This window comes from Euprymna scolopes, chromosome 21 (genome assembly GCF_053919585.1).
Source record: "Euprymna scolopes isolate OS-2025 chromosome 21, ASM5391958v1, whole genome shotgun sequence".
Lineage (NCBI taxonomy): Eukaryota > Metazoa > Mollusca > Cephalopoda > Sepiida > Sepiolidae > Euprymna > Euprymna scolopes.
This window is the reverse complement of record NC_136502.1, coordinates 41,236,464-41,257,233: the sequence shown is the minus strand read 5'-3', so window position 1 is coordinate 41,257,233 and position 20,770 is coordinate 41,236,464. Positions and strand designations below refer to the sequence as shown.

General features: G+C 33.6%; 1 protein-coding gene across 3 annotated transcripts in view; it reads left to right on the top strand.

The window, feature by feature from the left end:
• LOC145242163 (slit homolog 2 protein-like) overlaps nt 1–20,770 on the top strand; it is a 594,752-nt gene that overhangs the window by 452,551 nt on the left and 121,431 nt on the right. For all 3 annotated transcript variants that reach the window (XM_080105142.1, XM_080105141.1, XM_080105140.1), the window contains exons 7-11: nt 5,462–5,533; nt 9,243–9,406; nt 11,161–11,302; nt 13,191–13,262; nt 16,286–16,357. In XM_080105142.1, coding sequence (XP_079961268.1) covers nt 5,462–5,533; nt 9,243–9,406; nt 11,161–11,302; nt 13,191–13,262; nt 16,286–16,357 — 522 coding nt within the window. The remainder of the gene's footprint in view (nt 1–5,461; nt 5,534–9,242; nt 9,407–11,160; nt 11,303–13,190; nt 13,263–16,285; nt 16,358–20,770) is intronic.

Sequence of the window (20,770 nt, the reverse complement as noted above, 5' to 3'; positions counted from 1 at the left end):
TTCTCGCTCCATCGCCGTTAAAATTAATTCTGCGGACAGAATAGGTTTACGCCACCTTTATGTCCCCTTACAAAAAATAAGCATTAAGATATAATGGTACAAAACTCAGTGTCTAGAGGCCTTACTCCAATTTTAACCAACTCGATTTCTTAATTTTAACCTACACGGGTTCTATGCTATAAAAAATGGTCCTAAATTTAACTTAATTGATTGTTGGTATCCATTGAAAAAAAAATTCACAGACGTTGATATATGTATATGTAAGAATTGATTTTTACATCGTCAGACGCACACGCATACATACATATACACACCATAACACACCAATACATGTAATAGAAGTCAGTGTACCCAATGATACAGGGCTTAACAAAGCTGACGTAGAAAAGATAACAAAGTATTAGGGACTTATGAAACGAAATTAGAAACTAAAAACGGTTTCAATTATAGGAGCAACTGAGCTTATGAAAAAATAATTTTTTAAGTACTTGGCAAGTGTACCCAGTGAACCAAGTGCAAGTGAGATACAAACGATTGCGCCGAATCCTAAAGAGACTCTTTGATTGGATTTGTTAAAATAGGGGTATATCTCAGACATCTGGTTAGATGTTCCATGCCCTAGATGAAAAAGATGAAGAAAAATGAAGAAAAAAAAATAAAAGAGAAAAAGAGAACAAAAACATACACACATAAACACGCTCAGGCACAAACACACATACACAGACATAAGCAGACAATAGAGCTTTTATAAATGAGTTAGAATGAAATGTTTTCTTTTTACGTACATTCAACTTATTTACTGAATTAATCACAAATTTAACTTTCATGCTAAGGAAATGTAACTATGTCCTATTGGGACAAACTCCGCGGAAATCTTCCGCATCTTCAGTCCCTCGCGAATAATTGTGTGTGTGACATTAAAATATTCACTTATTGTCTCTATAGACACACGACGGTTCTTATTCATGAAATTCTTTATTTGGCCAATCAACTCTAGGGTTTTGATTTCCTTGCTCCTTCTCACACACAGACTTTTTGCTTTCCATCAATTTCTTATGGGACTCAAAAACTGATGCTTCGCTTATGAAAGATGGTCCAAAAGCAGTCTGAAGCATTCCATACGTTTCTGTGGCATTTTTCCGAGTTTGAAACAGAATTTTATTGCAGATCGTTCTTTTAAATGTCCTCACGTCTAGATTGCATTTTTAAAATTCGCCAGCTGTGACAATCAGGCTTTAGTAGGGTGTATTTCAATTCCTACTGTAGGTACATTTGAACCTGAAATCATAAAAATTGATCAGTCATCTCGTAAGATGTACATCAATAATATACTGAATTTTCAAGAGTCTACAACAATTTTAAATGCCTGTACAGATATAGTGCGGAAACTTATTGAAAGCGAGGTTATTGTTTTCCAGAGGTTAAGTAACCAATGAAGTGTAACGCGGTTAATACAAGAGTGCTCAATACCAAAGTAGAGCAGAGTATACTCTGTATTTGTTTTTACATAAGCATAAGTAATATGTTGCTACACAGCCATGAGCATGTTTCGGTCAGCTAGTTATTAGCCTAAAGTAATCAGGCGATACAGCTTATACGAAAGCAAAGTCTATAGTTACTAGTAGCTAGCTGACCGAAACATGCTCATTACTGTGTAGCTACATATTGCTTACGTAACGATAAATAAAGAGTATATATATATATATATATATATATATATATATATATATATATATATATATATATAGTAGCAGGGAAACCAGAAGTAACCCGGGATTGAATGATGATGAACGAATGTTTCACACTCTCATATTTTTATTGTCATGATATTGCCCATTTTTTTTTCAATCAAATCAATTGATTGCCTATTAGGAACACATTGTGCTACACCGGGAGGAAGTGTCACATGCTTCCCCGAAGTGATTTAGTTAACAATACATTGTAGTCTATATTGCACTGTACAGAACCTACTGTTGAGTTTTATAAAAAAAAATATGTTTATATGATGGCTTGAATTAAAGTTTAAAATGCAAAAGTCAAGTATTATGATTCAGTTGTGCTCTAAACAGAAACATTCATTTTCGGACGCTGCCCTGTTATAGCAAAGAACCTGCTGTTGATTTTATATGCCTGGCCTTACTGTTTGTGCGATGAAAGTGGATTGAAATTAAGTTTAAAATGATAAAGTCAAATATCATAACGCAATTGTGAAAGAGAACATTACTTTTGAACGCACCCCTGTCATATAAAAGAACCTACTGTTGATTTTATATGTCGGGCTTTTCGGCTTCTCAAATGCACTTGTGACGTTAGGCTGTATAAAGTGTTAACTTTGGTTAAATCATCTATTCCTGTCATCGAATTATTTCAATTATCGATTAGCGATACTTATCGAGAACATTCCGAGACAAAACCTAAGAACACTGCCAATAACATGAGTGCCTTCATGTGCAATTCCATAAAAATCGGCCCAACTGTTTTCGAGTCCATAAGGAACGATCTCACATACATAGCTGCACACTAGACACACACAGAGACACAGTTCTTTTTATATAATAGTAGAGATACAATTTGATGTCATCTCCGCTACGAACGCCATAAAGTTATTATGTAGAAAAAACTTGATGCAAAGTAAATCCCACCATTTATGTTCTCGTAGCATTTTAACCCAACAACATTTGTGTTTGATCTTTGTATAGGGCTTTGTTTTAAATTGTGTGAACTGACAAAGACTACAAATCATCAGAGAATGAACCGGCACTACATATTCTGACATCAAACCTATATTTTATTTTCTGTAAATTTTAATATTCAAGCCATGGATAAAATTGGTTTTACTGTTTATGAATGCCGGGAGCGTACGAAAACCCTGAGATATCATTTAGGTAAAAAGTTGATATGAAAGTAATAGAAGCATTAAATGTCTCGTAAAATTTTTCTCGGGGGAAAAATTGTGTTTGGTGTTTGTATTCGTATTTTATTTTCACTTGTATTTCCGGACAGACAAACATTTCACATAGAATGCCTGCATATAATTAAAAAAAAAAATAAAGCATCATTCAACATTAATCTAATACATAAAGTAATGTCAGTCTGTTTCATCGATTAGTGTCATCGGTAGCTTTCTTGCAAGTAAAGCATGCATGGTCCCCCATGAGTGCACAGTGAACTAGGCATAAAAAATTACTAAGTTCAGCATTTGCTACCCCCACCACCATCATTTAGCCCCAAAAGTCCATAGGGGGCGTAAAATCCTGATGAAAATGAATAAACGGTGCAGTTTTAGGCCTTAACATATGTAAATTTGAGTTCTGCACTATGCAAACACAGAAATAACAAAGTCCAGCATTCCCCCCCCCGCATTTAGCCCCAAAAGTCCCCAAAGCCTTAACATATTTAAATTTTAGTTCAGCATCATGCAAAACTTCTAAATAGACATACACAGAAAATTTTGGACAAATATGGTAAAATAGTCCCAAAAATGGAGTGTTTTTATTAGCCCTAAAAGAGCCTCTGGGGAACAGCCAAGAGTTCTTGCGAAGCATAGACAAACAAAATTATATAGAAATCATTTAGTTACAACGTTTCAGAAGGTTTTATAAAAATCCAAGTCATCAATTTTTTTAATAAGCACAAAAGTGTTAATTTTAGCCATTTGGACCAGAAAGAAGGCAACCGGAGTTTTCTCGGAAAATTCGTTCTCTTACTTTTTTACCCATATCATGTTCAATGTTTGGGCAAAATTTGAAAAAATTCCAAGGAGTAGTTATTGAGAAAAGTGCAGACGGACAAGGGTGAATTTACAGGTCCACCCTCCTTTTGTCGGGGGAAGAATATTTCATTTTTCAGTGGATCTTTACAAAATAGTGGTAAAAACAATGAAATGTAATTCGACTGAAGCCTTCCACTGCCGATATTGCTAGATTCCGGAAATCCTGTAACTGTAATAGTTTCTTCCCTGCTAGACTTTAGAATTCCTTCCCTGTTCCTCGTTTCCCTTACTGTACTTACATATAGAATTTTTAGTATATTGTTAACAGGAATCTCGCTGTTTAATTCCTCACATTCCCCTGTTAGACATGATCTCACATAGTAACCCTTTATATTCCAAGTGGCAATATCCTTTGTTTGGGGTGATAACAGGTAAAAAAAAATATTTGCATAGTATTTGAATTAGTTTCATGAAGACATATTTTAAAAAAAAAGAAAAGAACATAACTCTCTATTTGCTAATAACTCTTAATATCATAAGAGATTTCTTGGCCTTCGGGCCAAGATCAAAGTGTAGTATCTGTTCCGGCAGATGCTGCAAGCTATGACTAGCTATGACTAGCAAAGACCAGATGTGGGGGCAACCCCACATGCCTGACCATTAACCAGCTCCCATTTCCCACCTCTCGGAAGCTGGTCCCCTTTTTCCCTTCCCCCTCCCTTCACTCCTCACATTAAAAATCGGCCTTGTGCCTAATTTGCTAGGTGGGGGAGCAAATAAATACCATCTGTTCCGGCAGATGCTGCAAGCAAAGACTAGCCATGACTAGCAAAGACCATATGTGGGGGTAACCCCACATATCTGAACTTGGTCAATGTAGGGATAACCCTACGGACCACAGTTACTATCCAGCTCCCATTTCCCACCTCTCGGGAGCTGGAGCCCCCTTTCCCTCCCCCCTCCCTCTCTCTCTCTCTCTCCACATTAAAAACGGCCTTGTGCCTAATTTGCTCAGTGGGGAAGCAAATAAATCAAATCTGTTCCGGCAGATACTGCAAGCAAAGACCATATGTGGGGGCGACCCCACATATAAGACCTTGGTCAATGTAGGGGCAACCCTTCATACCAATTGTCACTATCCAGCTCCCCTACTCCCCGGGGAGTTGGTCCCCATTTCCCCTTCACCCCTCATTTTAAAAATCGGCCTTGTGCCTAATTTGCTACGTGGGGGAGCAAATAAATACCTCAAAATGTAGTATCTGTTCTGATGTTACACTTAAATTAAGTTAATTGGTCATTTGTCGGTGTAGGGTAAACCCTTCATACTGAGACAATTAGTATTTTTTTTTTTTTTTTTTTTTTGTAATTCCTGCGTGCCTCTTTTTTTTGGGGGGGTAACTTGTTTGTCCCCACATTAAAAATAACCTTACGTCTAAATTGCTTTTCGTGGGGAAGCAAATAAATACCATCTGTTCTGATGCTAAACTTCAATTTTTTGTTCTCCGTTAGTGGTGGAGAAATCCTTCACGACGGAGACAATGTTTTTTAATGTTTTCTTTTTCTCCACATTAAAAAAAAATGATCTTTGTGTCTGGTAACTCTGCCCTCGTGGTGATGCAAAGTAAATCGGAACTCTTTATTTCCTAATTAGAGATTACTTCCCTTTGTTTTCGTTATCTGTTCATTTATTTGTGCATTACAATGCCTTTAACATCTTTCTTTTTTTTTCTTGCTTTTATTCATTTGCAGGACTATAAATAAGAATAACATTACAGCTTTTCCGAAAGACATTTTCTCAAACATGAAGAAATTACGGATTCTGTGAGTATCTGTCCAAATGTATCGTTTTTTTTTTTTTTTTTTTTTTAACTTTAACCGAACTCTTCCACCCACTAGGCATATATTAGGCAAAGTGTTGCCTTATAAGTGTATCATATATTACAGAGAAGAACCGGTGTTTATGCATCGTGCCATGTAAACTAAATCCGAGTACTACATTGTTAGTTCTCCACTGCCCACCCCCGCTTCGGCGGCACGGGGGACAAGATCAAAATGTAGGATCTGTTCCGACAGCTGCTGCAAGCAAAGACCAGCACAGACCATATGTGAGGGTAACCCCACATATCTGACCTTGGTCAATGTAGGGATCACCCTACAGACCAACAGTTATTATCCAGCTCCCATTTCCAACCTTTCGGGAGCTGGTCCCCTTTTCCCTCCCCCTTCCCTCTCTCTCCACATTAAAAAACGGCCTTGTGCCTAATTTGCTCAGTGGGGAAGCAAATAAATACCACTACACTGTTAGTTCTTCAAACATATCAAGTTTTGCCATTCTCTATCATTTGCGCTACATTTTCAGCCTGAATACAGGTTGTTCGTTTCAATGACACATTCTTTTTTCTCTGTGTTCTGAATATTTCTTTTCATATTCCTGATTGATACAACAAACGAATAACAGCTTGACATTCAGGAAACACGGAGCGATCTTCAAACAATGCTAATGACATATAGTATTCATACTTTCGATAATTTTTATAATTCTTTTTTTTATATAGAAATCATTATAGACAAGACATGAAGCCACTTGAAGTAAGGAGCTAAAAATACTACTTCAAGGTCAAAAAGTAGCCAACGATGTTAGATGAATAGATTATACTGCATCTATCTATCTATCTATCTATCTATATGTCTGTCTGTCTGTCTGTGTGTCTATCTATCTATCTATCTATCTATTCCCGTAGTCTGGTTGAACGTAAGGGAGCGCCTCTGCAGAAACTCTCGCCAGGTCTGTCTACTTCCGTCTGTCCTGCGCTATTAAGACGATGCTGCTGACCTTCCGCCCCATCCATTCTCTGATGCTATCCTCCTATCAGTCCTTCTGCCCTCCCACACCTTCTTGTTTCTCTTATTGTTCCCGGCATTATTATTTTAGCAAGTCATGTTGATCTCGTTACATGGCCATATCACTGTAATTTGTGCCGTTTTACAGACGCTAAGAGATTAATATAAGGCCCACAAGCTTACTTTATGCGGTTGGTTATTTCCTCATTTGTGATGTGGTCTTTGTAGGAAATACCAAGTATTTCTGACTCATAAAACAGCAAATCCTCCTCCTTTGTCAGAAATATTGCTCATGGAAAGTAAGGACAAAATGGCTAAATAAGAAAAGAGAGTTCTATGGTTTCCGAAAGTATATCTAAAGTCGACTTTCTACTCTTCTTGTTAATTATTTTTTTAATTTCTAATCACATTTTTACATCGTAAAATCATGTAACGACAAAAAAAACTTCATTCCTAGGTCATATAATGCACATTAACTATTCATTTAAGCCTACATTCTTCCTCTACGTTCCGCCATTTTTGTGTGCCTACGTAACAATATGGTGGAACCTAAGAAACATTTTTTCGTGTCTACGTAACAACGTGGTGAGACCTAAAAACCAGATTACCAGATCATTAGAATAGTACTTTTTTTTCGAACGGCAACGCAAATTCTGACGTGAATTTTCACAAAGTTTACATCATTCGATTCCACTCACTTTTTAAAAATATATCTATAAATCATAAACTTAACCAATATTGGTATGACACAATAACCTCCAAAATATGTTACTTTCTTAACTTAATGTTTTAACCCTTTCATTCATCATTAATTTAATCTAATAATCAATTAATTAATTGTAATAAAGTGAATATTAAGAATTTTTTTTATAAATTATTGCTAACAAAAATGGTTTTATCTGTTATGTTCGTACGGTTTCGGCTATTTGGAATGTACTGAGAACTATTATTAAATTTTATAGATTAGATTAAACTTATTATTGTCATATTAAATTTGAAATCTTATGTTTCTAATAATAAAATTTTTAGAAGTATTAAAATTAAATCCTTAAATTTTATTTTAATAGTTATTTTTAATTCAAACTCACTTCTCTCAACAAGTATTATTATAGATTAAATTAAGATAGGCAAGCCTAGGATGTATAGGCTTCTTACCACCGCCTTTCCGCCCTTCTTTCCTTCTGTTTCTTCTTATTAAACTTTTTAACGCCCTGTAAATTTCTAGCGTAGACGTCTGACCTAATTAAAACAATTAATCCCACCCATTATTGTGTCTCGCGGCTGCTGATTAAATCCCATCTCTCTTCACTCTTAGTGACCGCAACACGTGTTTTTAACGCCTGCTATAGAAATTATAAATTTAAAAACGATCTCCGGTTTTTCTTTCATTCAAAGACTTGCCTCAATAACAACCAGAAGCTAGGGTTGCCTGGTGTGATCTATTTAGATTGAAATAGTAATTCTATTGCCGCAATCGATGGTAATTTCATTTAAATAAATTGATTAATATATATATATATATATATATATATATATATTACTGATATATATATATATATATATTACTGATATATATATATATATATATATTACTGATATATATATATATATTACTGATATATATATATTTATTACTGATATATATATATTTATTACTGATATATATATTTATTACTGATATATATATTTATTACTGATATATATATTACTGATATATATATATTACTGATATATATATATTACTGATATATATATATATATATTACTGATATATATATATACTACTGATATATATATATATATTACTAATATATATATATATTACTGATACATATATATATATATATATACAGGGTGTCCACAAAGTCTGACTACATTATGTAGTCAGACTTTGTGGGCACCGTGCAGATTATGTAGCCAGTCTTTATGGGCACCCTGTATATATATATATATATATATATATATATATATATATATATATATATATATATATATATATATATATATATATATAAAATTATTGCTATGATAACTTTTTTAATACCTATTACCTATGGACATAATGTTTCATCCTTTCAGGAATCTATCAATGCAGGGAGTTATGATTACAGCTGGTTGGGAGATTCGAACCTGGCCAAAAAACCATCTGACTCTATCAGCAAGGAACAAGTCTGGCTACATAATCTACACGATGCTCACAAAGTCTGGCTACATAATGTAGTCAGACTTTGTGGACATCCTGTATATATATATATATATATATATATATATATATATATATATATATATATATATATATATATATATATATATATATATATATATATATATATATATATATATATTATTTTAAAAGTTTGTTTTAAATGATATTGGTGCACGCAGTTAAAATCGAAACCAAACGTTCGGTACCATCTGAGCTAACCCAACAGATAGACCAGAAGTTATAAAATTAAGCCACTTTTAGCTGTGATTAGTTTGTTTTGTTTTTTTTTTTTTTGTTTTTTTTTCGTGCAAACTAATACAAATGTCAGCAAGTTGAAATGAACATTTTTCTTTTCAACTTTCCGACTTTTGTGCGCGTTATCCATCCATCCAAACAAAGATTCTACTCGTTATTTTATTTTGTTTATTTTTATTTATTCTGCTTTATTTCTGTAATCTGTCAAATCTTTCTCTTTCCTTTTAGTCGAATTGGTGACAACCATTTGGTCTGTGACTGCCACCTCAACTGGTTGGCTTCGTGGCTACGCCAAAACCCCCGTTTGGGTCTCTTTACCAAATGCTTTGAACCAGAAAGCCTCAGGGGACAGGCTATCGAAGGTTTACAAGGTGTCGATTTTAGATGCAACGGTAAGTCTAGGATGATTTATTTGTTGTTGTTGTTTGTTTTGTTTTGTTTTGTTGTTGTTTTTTTTGTTGTTTTTTTCGTTATAAATGGTCACGTTCAAACGACATTAGGTGAACTTCTTCCGAGGACTTAGAATCCGTAACTAAACATCAGAGAGTCAAAATTATTATATATATATATATATATATATATATATATATATATATATATATATATATATATATATATATATAGGATGACCAAAAAAAAACAGAGGACATTCAATTATTTTTCTGAGCATTTTACAGTCAATGGAGAAAAAAAGGCCAAAGACCCTAGTGTTTTGATGTGATGTTTGGAATATAATAAGCTAGTTATGACCAAAGTTTCATTTCATTCGGACAAAACACTAAGAAACGGGACCTAATTATAGTTGGGGCCCGTTTTTTGGGGTTACCCTATATATATATATATATATATATATATATATATATATATATATATATATATATATATATATATATATATATATATATTGCAATGATATAATCTTATAGATTGGTGTTAATATAAAAAGGTAATATTTTTGACTGATACTTTCGGAGATATTCTTGGCCTGATGATGTGATTTTCCCTAACAGGGTTGTCACTGAAACATATTTGCATATGCGTAGCCACTTGTTTTTGTATTCAACATATATATATATATATATATATATATATATATATATATATATATATACGGTGCGTTTAATAGTTATTAATTAACTTCATTCTCGTGGTAATTGTTTGGTGGCCTGAGGGTAAAGATTTAGCAAATGCAGTCAAAAGTGGCTTCGGGGCTAAGCTCGAATCTCCTGACCAACAGAAATTGCCACTCCACACTGTGATGATTGCGTTACAATGAAACAGTAGTGTCTGTAAGTATAAATGAATACTTATTATTTAATTATAGTTATATGTATCTGTGGCAAGTAAGCTACACAGAAACATTCATGTTTCATTTTCGCATGAAATCACCAGGCTAAATGCGCGGATGTATATTTTGTTATCACTGTTATATTTAAGTAGTGTTTGTTCTTGATTAATGACCAATTGAATCTGTTTGTATCATTACTACCTCTCGTGCTATTAATTTCATTGGCCAATGGCCGGAATCCTCTCAAACAAACGCTTGACAATGTTAAAAACTGATTGTAGAATTTATTATACCTGAGTATCATATCATTAAGTTGACATATCGAAATACGCAAAGAGATAAAAAATTAAAAGAAAAACGATGTCAGTCGAATTTTTAAGAGTGGTTGCTCGTTCTGATTACGTCTGACTAAATAGATAATAAAAAAATTACTCCACCAATCTCTATTCGTAAATGGTTTTGCATTTTAAGTTAATAATAAAGTAAGTCGTTTACTTTTTGGCTATGTTTTAAGAGAATTAAGCCTCAATATCAACAGGAAGGTAAGTAGCCATTTTGTTTCTTCGTGTGTCGAAACAGAGAATTTTGAAAGAAATATAATTTTGAAATTTAAAACCAAAGGTGAAAACAGTTTCAGAATGTTTAAAGTATACCTGTCAGTAGAAAAAATTTTTAAATGTAATGCGTTTCGTAAAAGATTTTATTGCATTTGTTTGTTTGTTTGTTTGTTTGTTTGTTTTGTCTTTTCTTCGATTTCTCCTCTGTTAGTTAGATATTACCGAACTTTCGTTATGATCTATCGATAACTTCATGCAATTCAAATTGTGTTATCAGTTATTGATCTTGCTTTCATTTTAGGATACGAAAGGCATCACTCGAAAGAATGTCTCTCCGAGATGCAGTGTCCAAGGAACTGTCTTTGTTCTGAGGGAGTTATCGATTGCCGTGGTCAGGGGTTAAAGGATATCCCTGACGTCATCCCAGAAAGTACTACTGATTTGTAAGTAGATCCTTACTGATTCTTCCCTTATTTATTTCCTGGTTCTACGAACAATAATGACTTGACTTGAGTCACGCATCAACTGATGGCAAAAATGTTTCTCTTAAAGGTACGCGGCACTCCTTCAACTGGAGAAGATATGCCTTTTCATTGTCAAATATTATGTACATTTATCGGGGCGTATTCCATTGAATTACTTGTATAACAAACAGAAATGCAACACTGCGGTGATGCGACAGATGGTTGGAGCTCGGTAGATAGTGTGGGAATTATTGGATTAGAGTTAAAAATAAACAAAAAAAAACAAATTTCTTCTACAAAATAATCAAACAAAACACCATGGATAAATATTTGAATACATAAAGAACTTGAAGCGTAAAAAGGTTTTTTCTTCTAAAATTACTGGATTCGGCATTAAATAATCTGAAAAAGGTTGATATGCCGTAAAACGAAAGCAACCAATCAAATGAGTATGGTCGAACGAATCGTCTGAAATATCTTGATCTAGCGTTAATGTATTTGTGTCTTTATTTCTACCAGCATGTTATTTTATTTATCCACATTTCCTCAAAAATAAGATTTGATTTCGTCAGAAATTTTTATTCCATATTTACTCTCTTATATTCATTAACGGTTCGTCTCTTTTTTTTCTTTTTTTTTTTCAAGATTTTCTCAAGATGACCGATTTGAAAAGAAATATTAACTCAATATTTGAAAATATGTGGCATGTCTATGACGTGAAAAAAAATTTTCGAGTAAAACATAGCCGTTACCATTCAAAATGTGTGGTGCGTCTATAACGTGAAAAATGTTATTTTCAACCCTTTAATTGCCCCTCTTTCTTTCTCAGCGATAAATAATAGTACTACTATTATTTGACTTGAAAAATATTTTTAAGTGTTCATTTTAAAAGAAAATACATTCTTTCAAATTACGCTTAAAAACTTATTTGCAAGTTACTTTTGCCTCTCATCCGCGTAAAAAGTAATTAAACAAATATAGAGAAAAATTTTTGATGCTTCCAAAAAAAAATGTACAAAATAAACACGCACTTGTGATGTTCGGACGGTTCTTTCTTTAATCCGATGTTTTCGATTATCGATTTTTTATACTTATCAAACGCATTCCGACACAAAAGAAGGTCATACAGACTGTTTGGTGGTCTGCGACTGATCTTATCCATTAGTCTTTTTAATGCAGGCGAAACCATTACAACGGAGAAGTACTGTCAACAAATGGATGAAATGCATCATCAACTTTGACAACACCCAACATTAGTCAACAGAAAAGGACAAATTCTCCTCCACAACAATACCCAACCGCATATTGCTAAACTGACCCTGCAGAAGTTGAACAAATTGGGCTACGAAGCTCTGCCTCATCCACCGTACTCTCCAGACCTCTCACCTACCGACTACCACTTTTTCAAGCATCTCGACAACTTTCTACATGAGAAATGCTTTAAAAACCTAAGCGATATCAAAAACGCTTTCAGCGTCTTCATCGCCACCAGAACGCAAGATTTGAACATTACTGACATCAATACACTTGTTTTGCATTGTCAAAAGTGTGTTGATTCTGAGCATGCTTATTTCGATCAATAAATTTTTGTTTGAGTCAAGCTATGTTCATCTGAATCTAAAAGTTAAAAACTGCAATAACTTTGTTGTCAACTTGATAGTTGATGGTGACGTTCATTATGGCCTACTAAAAATGTTTAAGCAGTTCCATCTGGTCAAAGAGAAAGAAAGAGATAGGAAGAAATAAAAGGAATAAAAAAGAGAGGGGAAAGACTCGTTAACTCTATATCGATCTATCTGCCATACTAAAACGCTGTTTTTAAACTGACTTTTTTTCTTTTTTTTTTTTTTGCTTTATACAATTTCAGGCGATTAGATGAAAACCACATCGCTAGAATTCCAGCCAAGGCATTTGCAGAATACAAAAACCTTCGTCGTATGTAAGTATATTTTTTGTTTTGTTTGTTTGTTTTTCACTTATATTCCATATCACGTATTATTACGAAAATCCGTATGGCTTTCGTTGTTCAAGATGCTTGATAAAATAAGTGTAATATAATTGCCGTCTCTTCCCAAAGTGTTAGGAACTAAAAAAAATAAATAAATAAATAAATTAATAAAATATATATATATATAAAAAAACAATAAGTTGATCAGTAGAACAAAGGTCACAGGAAGTGAGGTCAGTAGAAAAACAAGAGGAACTTGTTCACTAAGGCACACAAAAGGGAGTCAAAATAGGATTGTTAATCAAGGTGTGGCGGTAACTGGAACAAAAGATCGGATATATAGTTTGATAGTACTACTGATTTGTAAGTAGATCACTTCTTATTTATTTCGTTTATGGCAGTTTTAGGGTGGGAGTTTGTTTTGCGACAGCTTACGACAGCTATATACAATTTACGGGCAGTATTAAGCTTACGGCAGTTATTGGCAGTGTCCAGCTTCGATAAAATTCAACACCGTCGTCTGCAACTCACCTTTGGTCGTATGAAATTCGATTTTAAACATAAAAGTCTGGACTAATCATGCTCATCATCTTCTTTACGTAAAGTTTTATGTGAAGTTTGGCCAATGTAACAGGAAAACCTAATCAAACTACAGATTACATCTGTCTGCGTCGACTGACCCCACCAGATCACTGAATAGAATCTCCAATCTCATAGTCAAACGTCGGTTATAGTCAGTTAACGTACTTCCTAATTTCCGGTGTAGCACTACCGGAAGAGGTGACATGGCAAATCAGTTCTTCACTTTTATTGTCCTTCAGTATTTCTATTATGAAGCGATTTATTGAAATAAAATATAAGAAAATTACATTATTGAAAAGTATAAGATAAAAATTAACAAAATTATACAGATAAAAACGACACATTTAGTTTTTATTTGCGTTTTAATAACAAAATTTTAAGAAATAAAAGTTTTTATTTTATTGGAAATTTTATAAGATGTACATGTTTAAGAAATTATAAAAAGTTTTTTTTAATTTGAATTTTAAAAATAAAAGTTTTTTATTTGAATTTATATAATAAGTATATGTTTATGAAAGTATAAAAATAAAATTATTGAAATTAAAATAACAAATAAAATTATTGAAATCAAAGTAACAAAATTTCAAAACCTCGTTGAAAAAAAAAAACGTATCCAATACATAATATTCCCAAAATAGTTTTAGAAAATTTTTAAAAATATTTTCAATAATTCTTTTTTAGAAAAAAAAAGAGCGCAAGTTTTTTCAATAATTCTTAAAAAAAAAAAAAAAAAAAAAAAAACTAATTTCAATAATTCTTAATTAAAATGAGACCGAAAAAAAAGTTTTCACTTATCATTAAATAAAAAAGAAAAGAAAGATCGGAAAATAACGTAATAAAAAAGAAAAAAAAGAGTAAATGTACCGGGGCAATATAGGTGTGAGAGAAAAAAGTGAGGGAACTGATTTGCCCTGTCACCGCTTCCGGTAGTGGTATGCCGGAAGATAAAAAGTACATTAGGTGACTATAATCCAGACGTCCTTGCCTTCCAGTTGCTTATAACTAGCTGTTTTCATTGGCTAAGTTAAAGTTGTCTAGTACAAAGAAAGTGAATACATATGAAGAACTGTGGCTCAGGAACCCATGTCCGGATGGTTGAAAACCTGGTTTGCGACAGTCAAAAAGAACACAACCACTGTAACCGTTGCGTTTTCAGTTTCTGACATTGTATAAAGGACTGATTGAGTAATGAATATAGATTATTAAGCAGTGAAATGTAGCAGAAATGTTCTCCTACTGGAATACTGTTGCCATATCTGGGCAGGAGCTGCTAAAAGCAGCCTATCCTGCATTGACAGAGTACAAAATAGACTTCGTGGCTTAGTGGGGGATGCCCTTTTCTCTATCCTGCAACCTCTCTCCCACAGAAGAGACGTTGCGAGCCTATCCTTGTTTTATCGTTATTTCCATGGCAGGTGCTCGTCTGAACTCCAATCTCTGGTCCCCCCTCGCCAATCTTTCACGAAAAACACCCGTCTAGCTGAATCCACTGTGAAAAATTTCCCCCACTTTATCTATGCCTAAATCAAAACGCGGATTCCATGAACAAAGCTTCTTTCTTAGAACTGCACGCCTGTGGAACTCTGTTCCGTCTGCCTGCTTCCCTCCGGACTACAACTTGGATGTCTTCAAGTCCAATGTTAACAAATTTCTAATGAACCGCCCCCTTAAGTAAACACTTCATCAAATCTCCACACTAACGTAATGTACTTGCAATAACCCTTATCCCTGAGTGTCTTCCGGGCCTTGATAAGTGGTGATCACTGTGTAAAAAAAAAAGAGTAATTGTACCGAATATAACCTGTGAACGATGAAATCAATTGTAATTTTTTTTTTTTTTTTTTTTTTTTGCCAAATAACAGATATAATTGTTAAACATGACTGACTACATATTATTTTATTTTTGGAATTCTTTTGAAATGAGGCGTCATAATTTATGCATTGATTTTTTTTTTTTTTTTTTTTGCGGGCTGTTATCCTTATTCGGGATCCGTGGCACAGTGGACGGAGACGTTGAGTCTCTACGGTTCCAAATGAACATTGTTTAAAAATGGCGGTTTCAATCCTACCCAAAGCGGGCCAGAGGATTAGTTGGCTAAATGTGGTGAGACAACAACAATTATAGAAGGCAGTAATTACTGGGGATACAGTTACAAGACTCGGCATTCCTATCCCTGTCACGGTTAACCACCTAAAGAAGGCCAGAACATGAGTTGGCCAAAACGTGGTGAAGCAACAACTGTGAAGATGAGGATAACAGTTCGCAAAAAAAAACAATACACAAATGACTGGCTATTCAGACTCAAACATCGATTTGACCGATGTATTTCTACTCATGCCTGTTGTGTGGCTCTTATTGCAAATATCTATCACCTTTTTATTCATTTGCATGACTACAAAGTACGTTTCTTTATGTTATTTTTTATTTACAGAGACCTTGGAAACAATGAAATATCTTACATTGCATCAGATGCATTTACCGGATTGTCGTCATTGAATTCCCTGTGAGTATGAAAATCCGAGAATTTCATTTTGCAAATGTTTTAAACTTCTCCGACGTTTACTTTTGAACGACAGAAACATCGCATTAAAATCATTTTAATAAAGGCAGCCCAGGATAGACGTTCAACGTAGGCAGTTAATTAAATCGGGCGATGTGACCAATTATTACGCATCAATGAAGCAACTGATTACATTTGAAGTAAATTATCTCCAGTTTAACACGCATGTGTTTTTGGTTTAAGATGGTGTTATGAACTTGTGCGTGCGTGACCACATATGCGCGTATACATAGATTTGCTTTATTGTAAATACATCATGTTAAATGTTTATTTCAAACCTTTTATTTAATACTTACGTGTTTAAGACTAAAGTCCGCATCTTGTTTCTTACTGCGTTAAAAGCATTTTGCCCGTTTTCCCTCCAGTCTCCTTCTGTGCTTTTCGTCGTATAGGGCACGTGACCAAGAGTCGAAAGATGTTGGTTCTATGGACTTACCATGCAGGTTGGGAGTTCAATTCCTGGCGGAAGAACTTCAGAAAAAATAATAATAAATGATAAAATATATCTAAAAATACATAAAATGTAAAGCGAAATTAGGGACAATAACTCCTATAGGATTAAATAATTAGTGAGTTTTTACAATCGAATAGAAAACACATCTGAGAAAGACCAACGGCCGAATAATACCCGTCAAGATAAAGTCAACAGACCAAATCATAACCAATATAAATAACAACTTATTATAACAAGTTATTTAGACTATTTTCTCGTCTTTGATGTTATTCTTATAATGTTTAGGCCGATGTAACCAACAACCTTTTTCATGTGCGTCTTGTCGAACTCGGGAATCTATACGAAATTTTGAACCGATGTAATTCTTATATATTCTTAGTATCGCCGTAAAAGGTTCGGTTCGAAATTTGGTCTGAGTTGAATATAAATTTGAAATATTTGAATTTCCAAATATGAAGCTGTGCCTAAATTATATGCTCTAAAATCCTTTAAAATACTGGAAAGAAACTGAAATTGGGGGGAATATTTAGTAATTAATCGTAAATACCTCGTTAAAATTTTGCAGCAATCGGAATTTTTACTAAGGACATATATCCGTTTCTTACGGCCGCTTAAAAATTAAACTACATGTAGCTTACAATTGAACCGCTTATGCGTTAATGTTACCCATGAAATCGTCATTAAAATCCACAAACCATTCTGCATCCCAACCATATTTGCTACAAGTAAACTCCAGTCTATGTGTCCACCAAATTTTAATCATGAATGCCCAACAGTCTTTGTTTTAGCGCCATTCAGTAATGTGCAGGGTCACTTTAGTGATCGACTTATCGATGAAAAGTATGATCCAGAATCTTACACGCCCCACTCCTTATTTTTATATGTGGAGATTTTTGTGTTTTTGTTTTTAATTCAATTTATTTGACAAAAATAAAACAATCGCGCTTCAATTGCCATGTAGAAAAAGGCTGGTAGAACTTCACACAGAAGAGGATACAGTGGGCCAGCACCTGTCCAAATTCACCTTGAAGTGTTGCGTTGTTGGTGCATTTCTTATCTCACTTGAAAGTTTATTTTAAGGTCCATGGATTCTGATTGAGAAAGCGGCCCTCATTCGATTCAGTCCAAATCGACGGTGAAATAGTTTCTTGTGGTGTCCGCGTAAACCATTTCTGGTGCAGGAGTGAATAAGATGGTCCTAAGGTATATCATAAGGTCCATTGATAAAATTGGAGGCCAAAATTAGATCACCATGTAATCGGTAGTGCTTAAGAGGGAAAAGGGGTAAGCTTTTTAGTCAGCTTTCAAAGGACGGATTCGATAGACCTTGCATCATTCGAATGGCCAGTCTTTGAAATCTCTCCACGTGCTATATATTACGCATTAGATATGGGGAAGAGGCCTGGACACCATACTCTAACAGTGATCTGACGATGGATAGATAAAGAGGGAGAAATATTTTGCGAGTAATTTTGCAAAAAGAACCGCATGTGACGAACAGGATACTCCTTGCGTTGTTAGCAGCCTGAATGCAGTGTTTAGAGTCGACCAGAAGGTCAAGGTCTTTTGTCCCCTTCACTCCCTTCAGCATCGCAGTGTGATCACCGAAAGTAAGATCCGAGTCGGAAGGACTCCCCACTGCAGTATAGCAGCATTTATCGCTGTTAAGGTCTAAGTTCGATTGAATGAACTATTTCCAGGGCTAGACTTGAAATTTGTCAATTTTGTTATCAGACTATTGCTGGCCTATTAAAATGGCCCATCACGGCACAAATCAGGGCTGCGTCAAGAGACGCGCGTTAGAGTTATTGACAATATTGCATGTCACTAATCATTTAACGGTGATCATACAAAGATTCATGACTAAAACCTGGTGGGCAGGATTAGACTGACGTTTATTTGTATTGAATATGGTTGGATTACAGAAAGAATTGTGAATTTTATAAAGGAATTTGGGAAATCGTTCCAGACAAGACATGACGACACTTGGTGTAGGGATTTTAAAAAAATACTTTGAAGTCGAAAACTAGCAAACGATAAGTCTTAGATGGATAGATTTCAGCCCATGAAACAACAATTCTTCCTCCTTTGTCAGAAACATCGGACATGGAATGTGAGAACTAAAGGACAAAAATTTTCTATTTCCATACTGAGTGAAAAAGTTGAATAATACCAGGCCGAAATCGTTTTCCTATCAGTGTTATTGAGCTAAAAGGATTAAGTAAGAAAATGGCTGATTTGTGTTTTTTGAAAGATTTAACAAGAATACAGCTTGCCTTTCCTGATTTCAATCTCTTTTTTCGTGTTGTTTGCTTGTTGAGTGCCTGTGTACAAACGCGCATGATTATATGAGTGGGCATGTGCATGTGTTTGCGTATATGCGCGCAAGTGTCTGTGTGCGTGTGCTTGTGTGTGTCTTGCATATTTTCTGTATATGTGGGTGTGCGCATGTGTATGCCTTCGTGTCCCAACATGAGGAATAGGTTGTGTGTATTTTGCATTCAACAAAATAACAATCATGATTATATATATATATGTATATATATATATACATATTCTTATATATATACACACACATATATATATACATACATATATATATATATATATATATATATATATATATATATATATATATATATAATGTATGTATGTATATGTATATATACAAAAAATAAATAACAGTGTTTGGAGACTGTTAATATCGCTAAAAACAACAACAAATCTTAATTTAAAAAAAAAGCGATAAAAACCGTGTATTCATGTGGTGAGCAATTGTAGCTCATTGGTAGAGCGCCAGACTATAGATGCTGATGTCTTGAGTTCGATCTTTGCTATAACCCATGCTGATGACGGCTTGCAGCTAGAAACATGCATGTCCATGGGTATAGCTTTTATGTACGTAATAATATTTAGTAATAACAAATAAACAAAAATACGTCCCATAAAAAATATGGAGCGATTCATTGATATATATATATATATATATATATATATATATATATAAATGAATCGCTCCATATAAAAAAATATATAAAAAGTTACGAGAATGAAACGCGTAACTTTTTATAGCTTACTACCTAGCTCTACCTATGTATTGACCACTGTTAAAGTAAATACTGAAAATTTACGCGTAAAATTGTATCTTCATATATTAATTTATGTGATTAGATGAAGTAATAACACACACACACACACACACACATATATATATATATATATATATATATATATATATATATATGGATTATTATATTTTAAAAACAATATATATATATATATATATGGATTATTATATTTTAAAAACAATATATATATATATATATATATATATGGATTATTATATTTTAAAAACAATATATATACCGCTCTCCATTTGGGTGTACCAAATTGGTTAAAGGGGAAATTATTCCCAACTCGCATTTAGCTAAAAAAAAAAAAAAAGAAAAAAGCACTTTCGTTAATAATTGAATTCATTCAAAAACGTATCCCAAAAACAAAAACAAGTAACATATATATTTATAGCAAAAATAAATAAATAAATAGTAGCATTTCGAAGCTGTTAATATCGCTAAAACAAAAAATCTTAAATGTGTATACATTTGTATACATCTGTAAACATATCTATTTATCTATCTCTTTATATGTGTATATATATATGTGTGTGTATGTGTGTGTATTTATGTCTCCTCTGATTTCCAATACGCTCCACCTCTTACTATATATATATATATATATATATATATATATATATATATATATATATATATAAGATGTAGCATCAGAACAGATACTACACTTTGCTTCTTGCCAAATGGTGCACATTCAATTCGTTTTGGTTTATGATTTGGTTCAAGTGTGTGAACCTGTTGCACTTTGTAAGCGTTACAACCGTGAGTTCT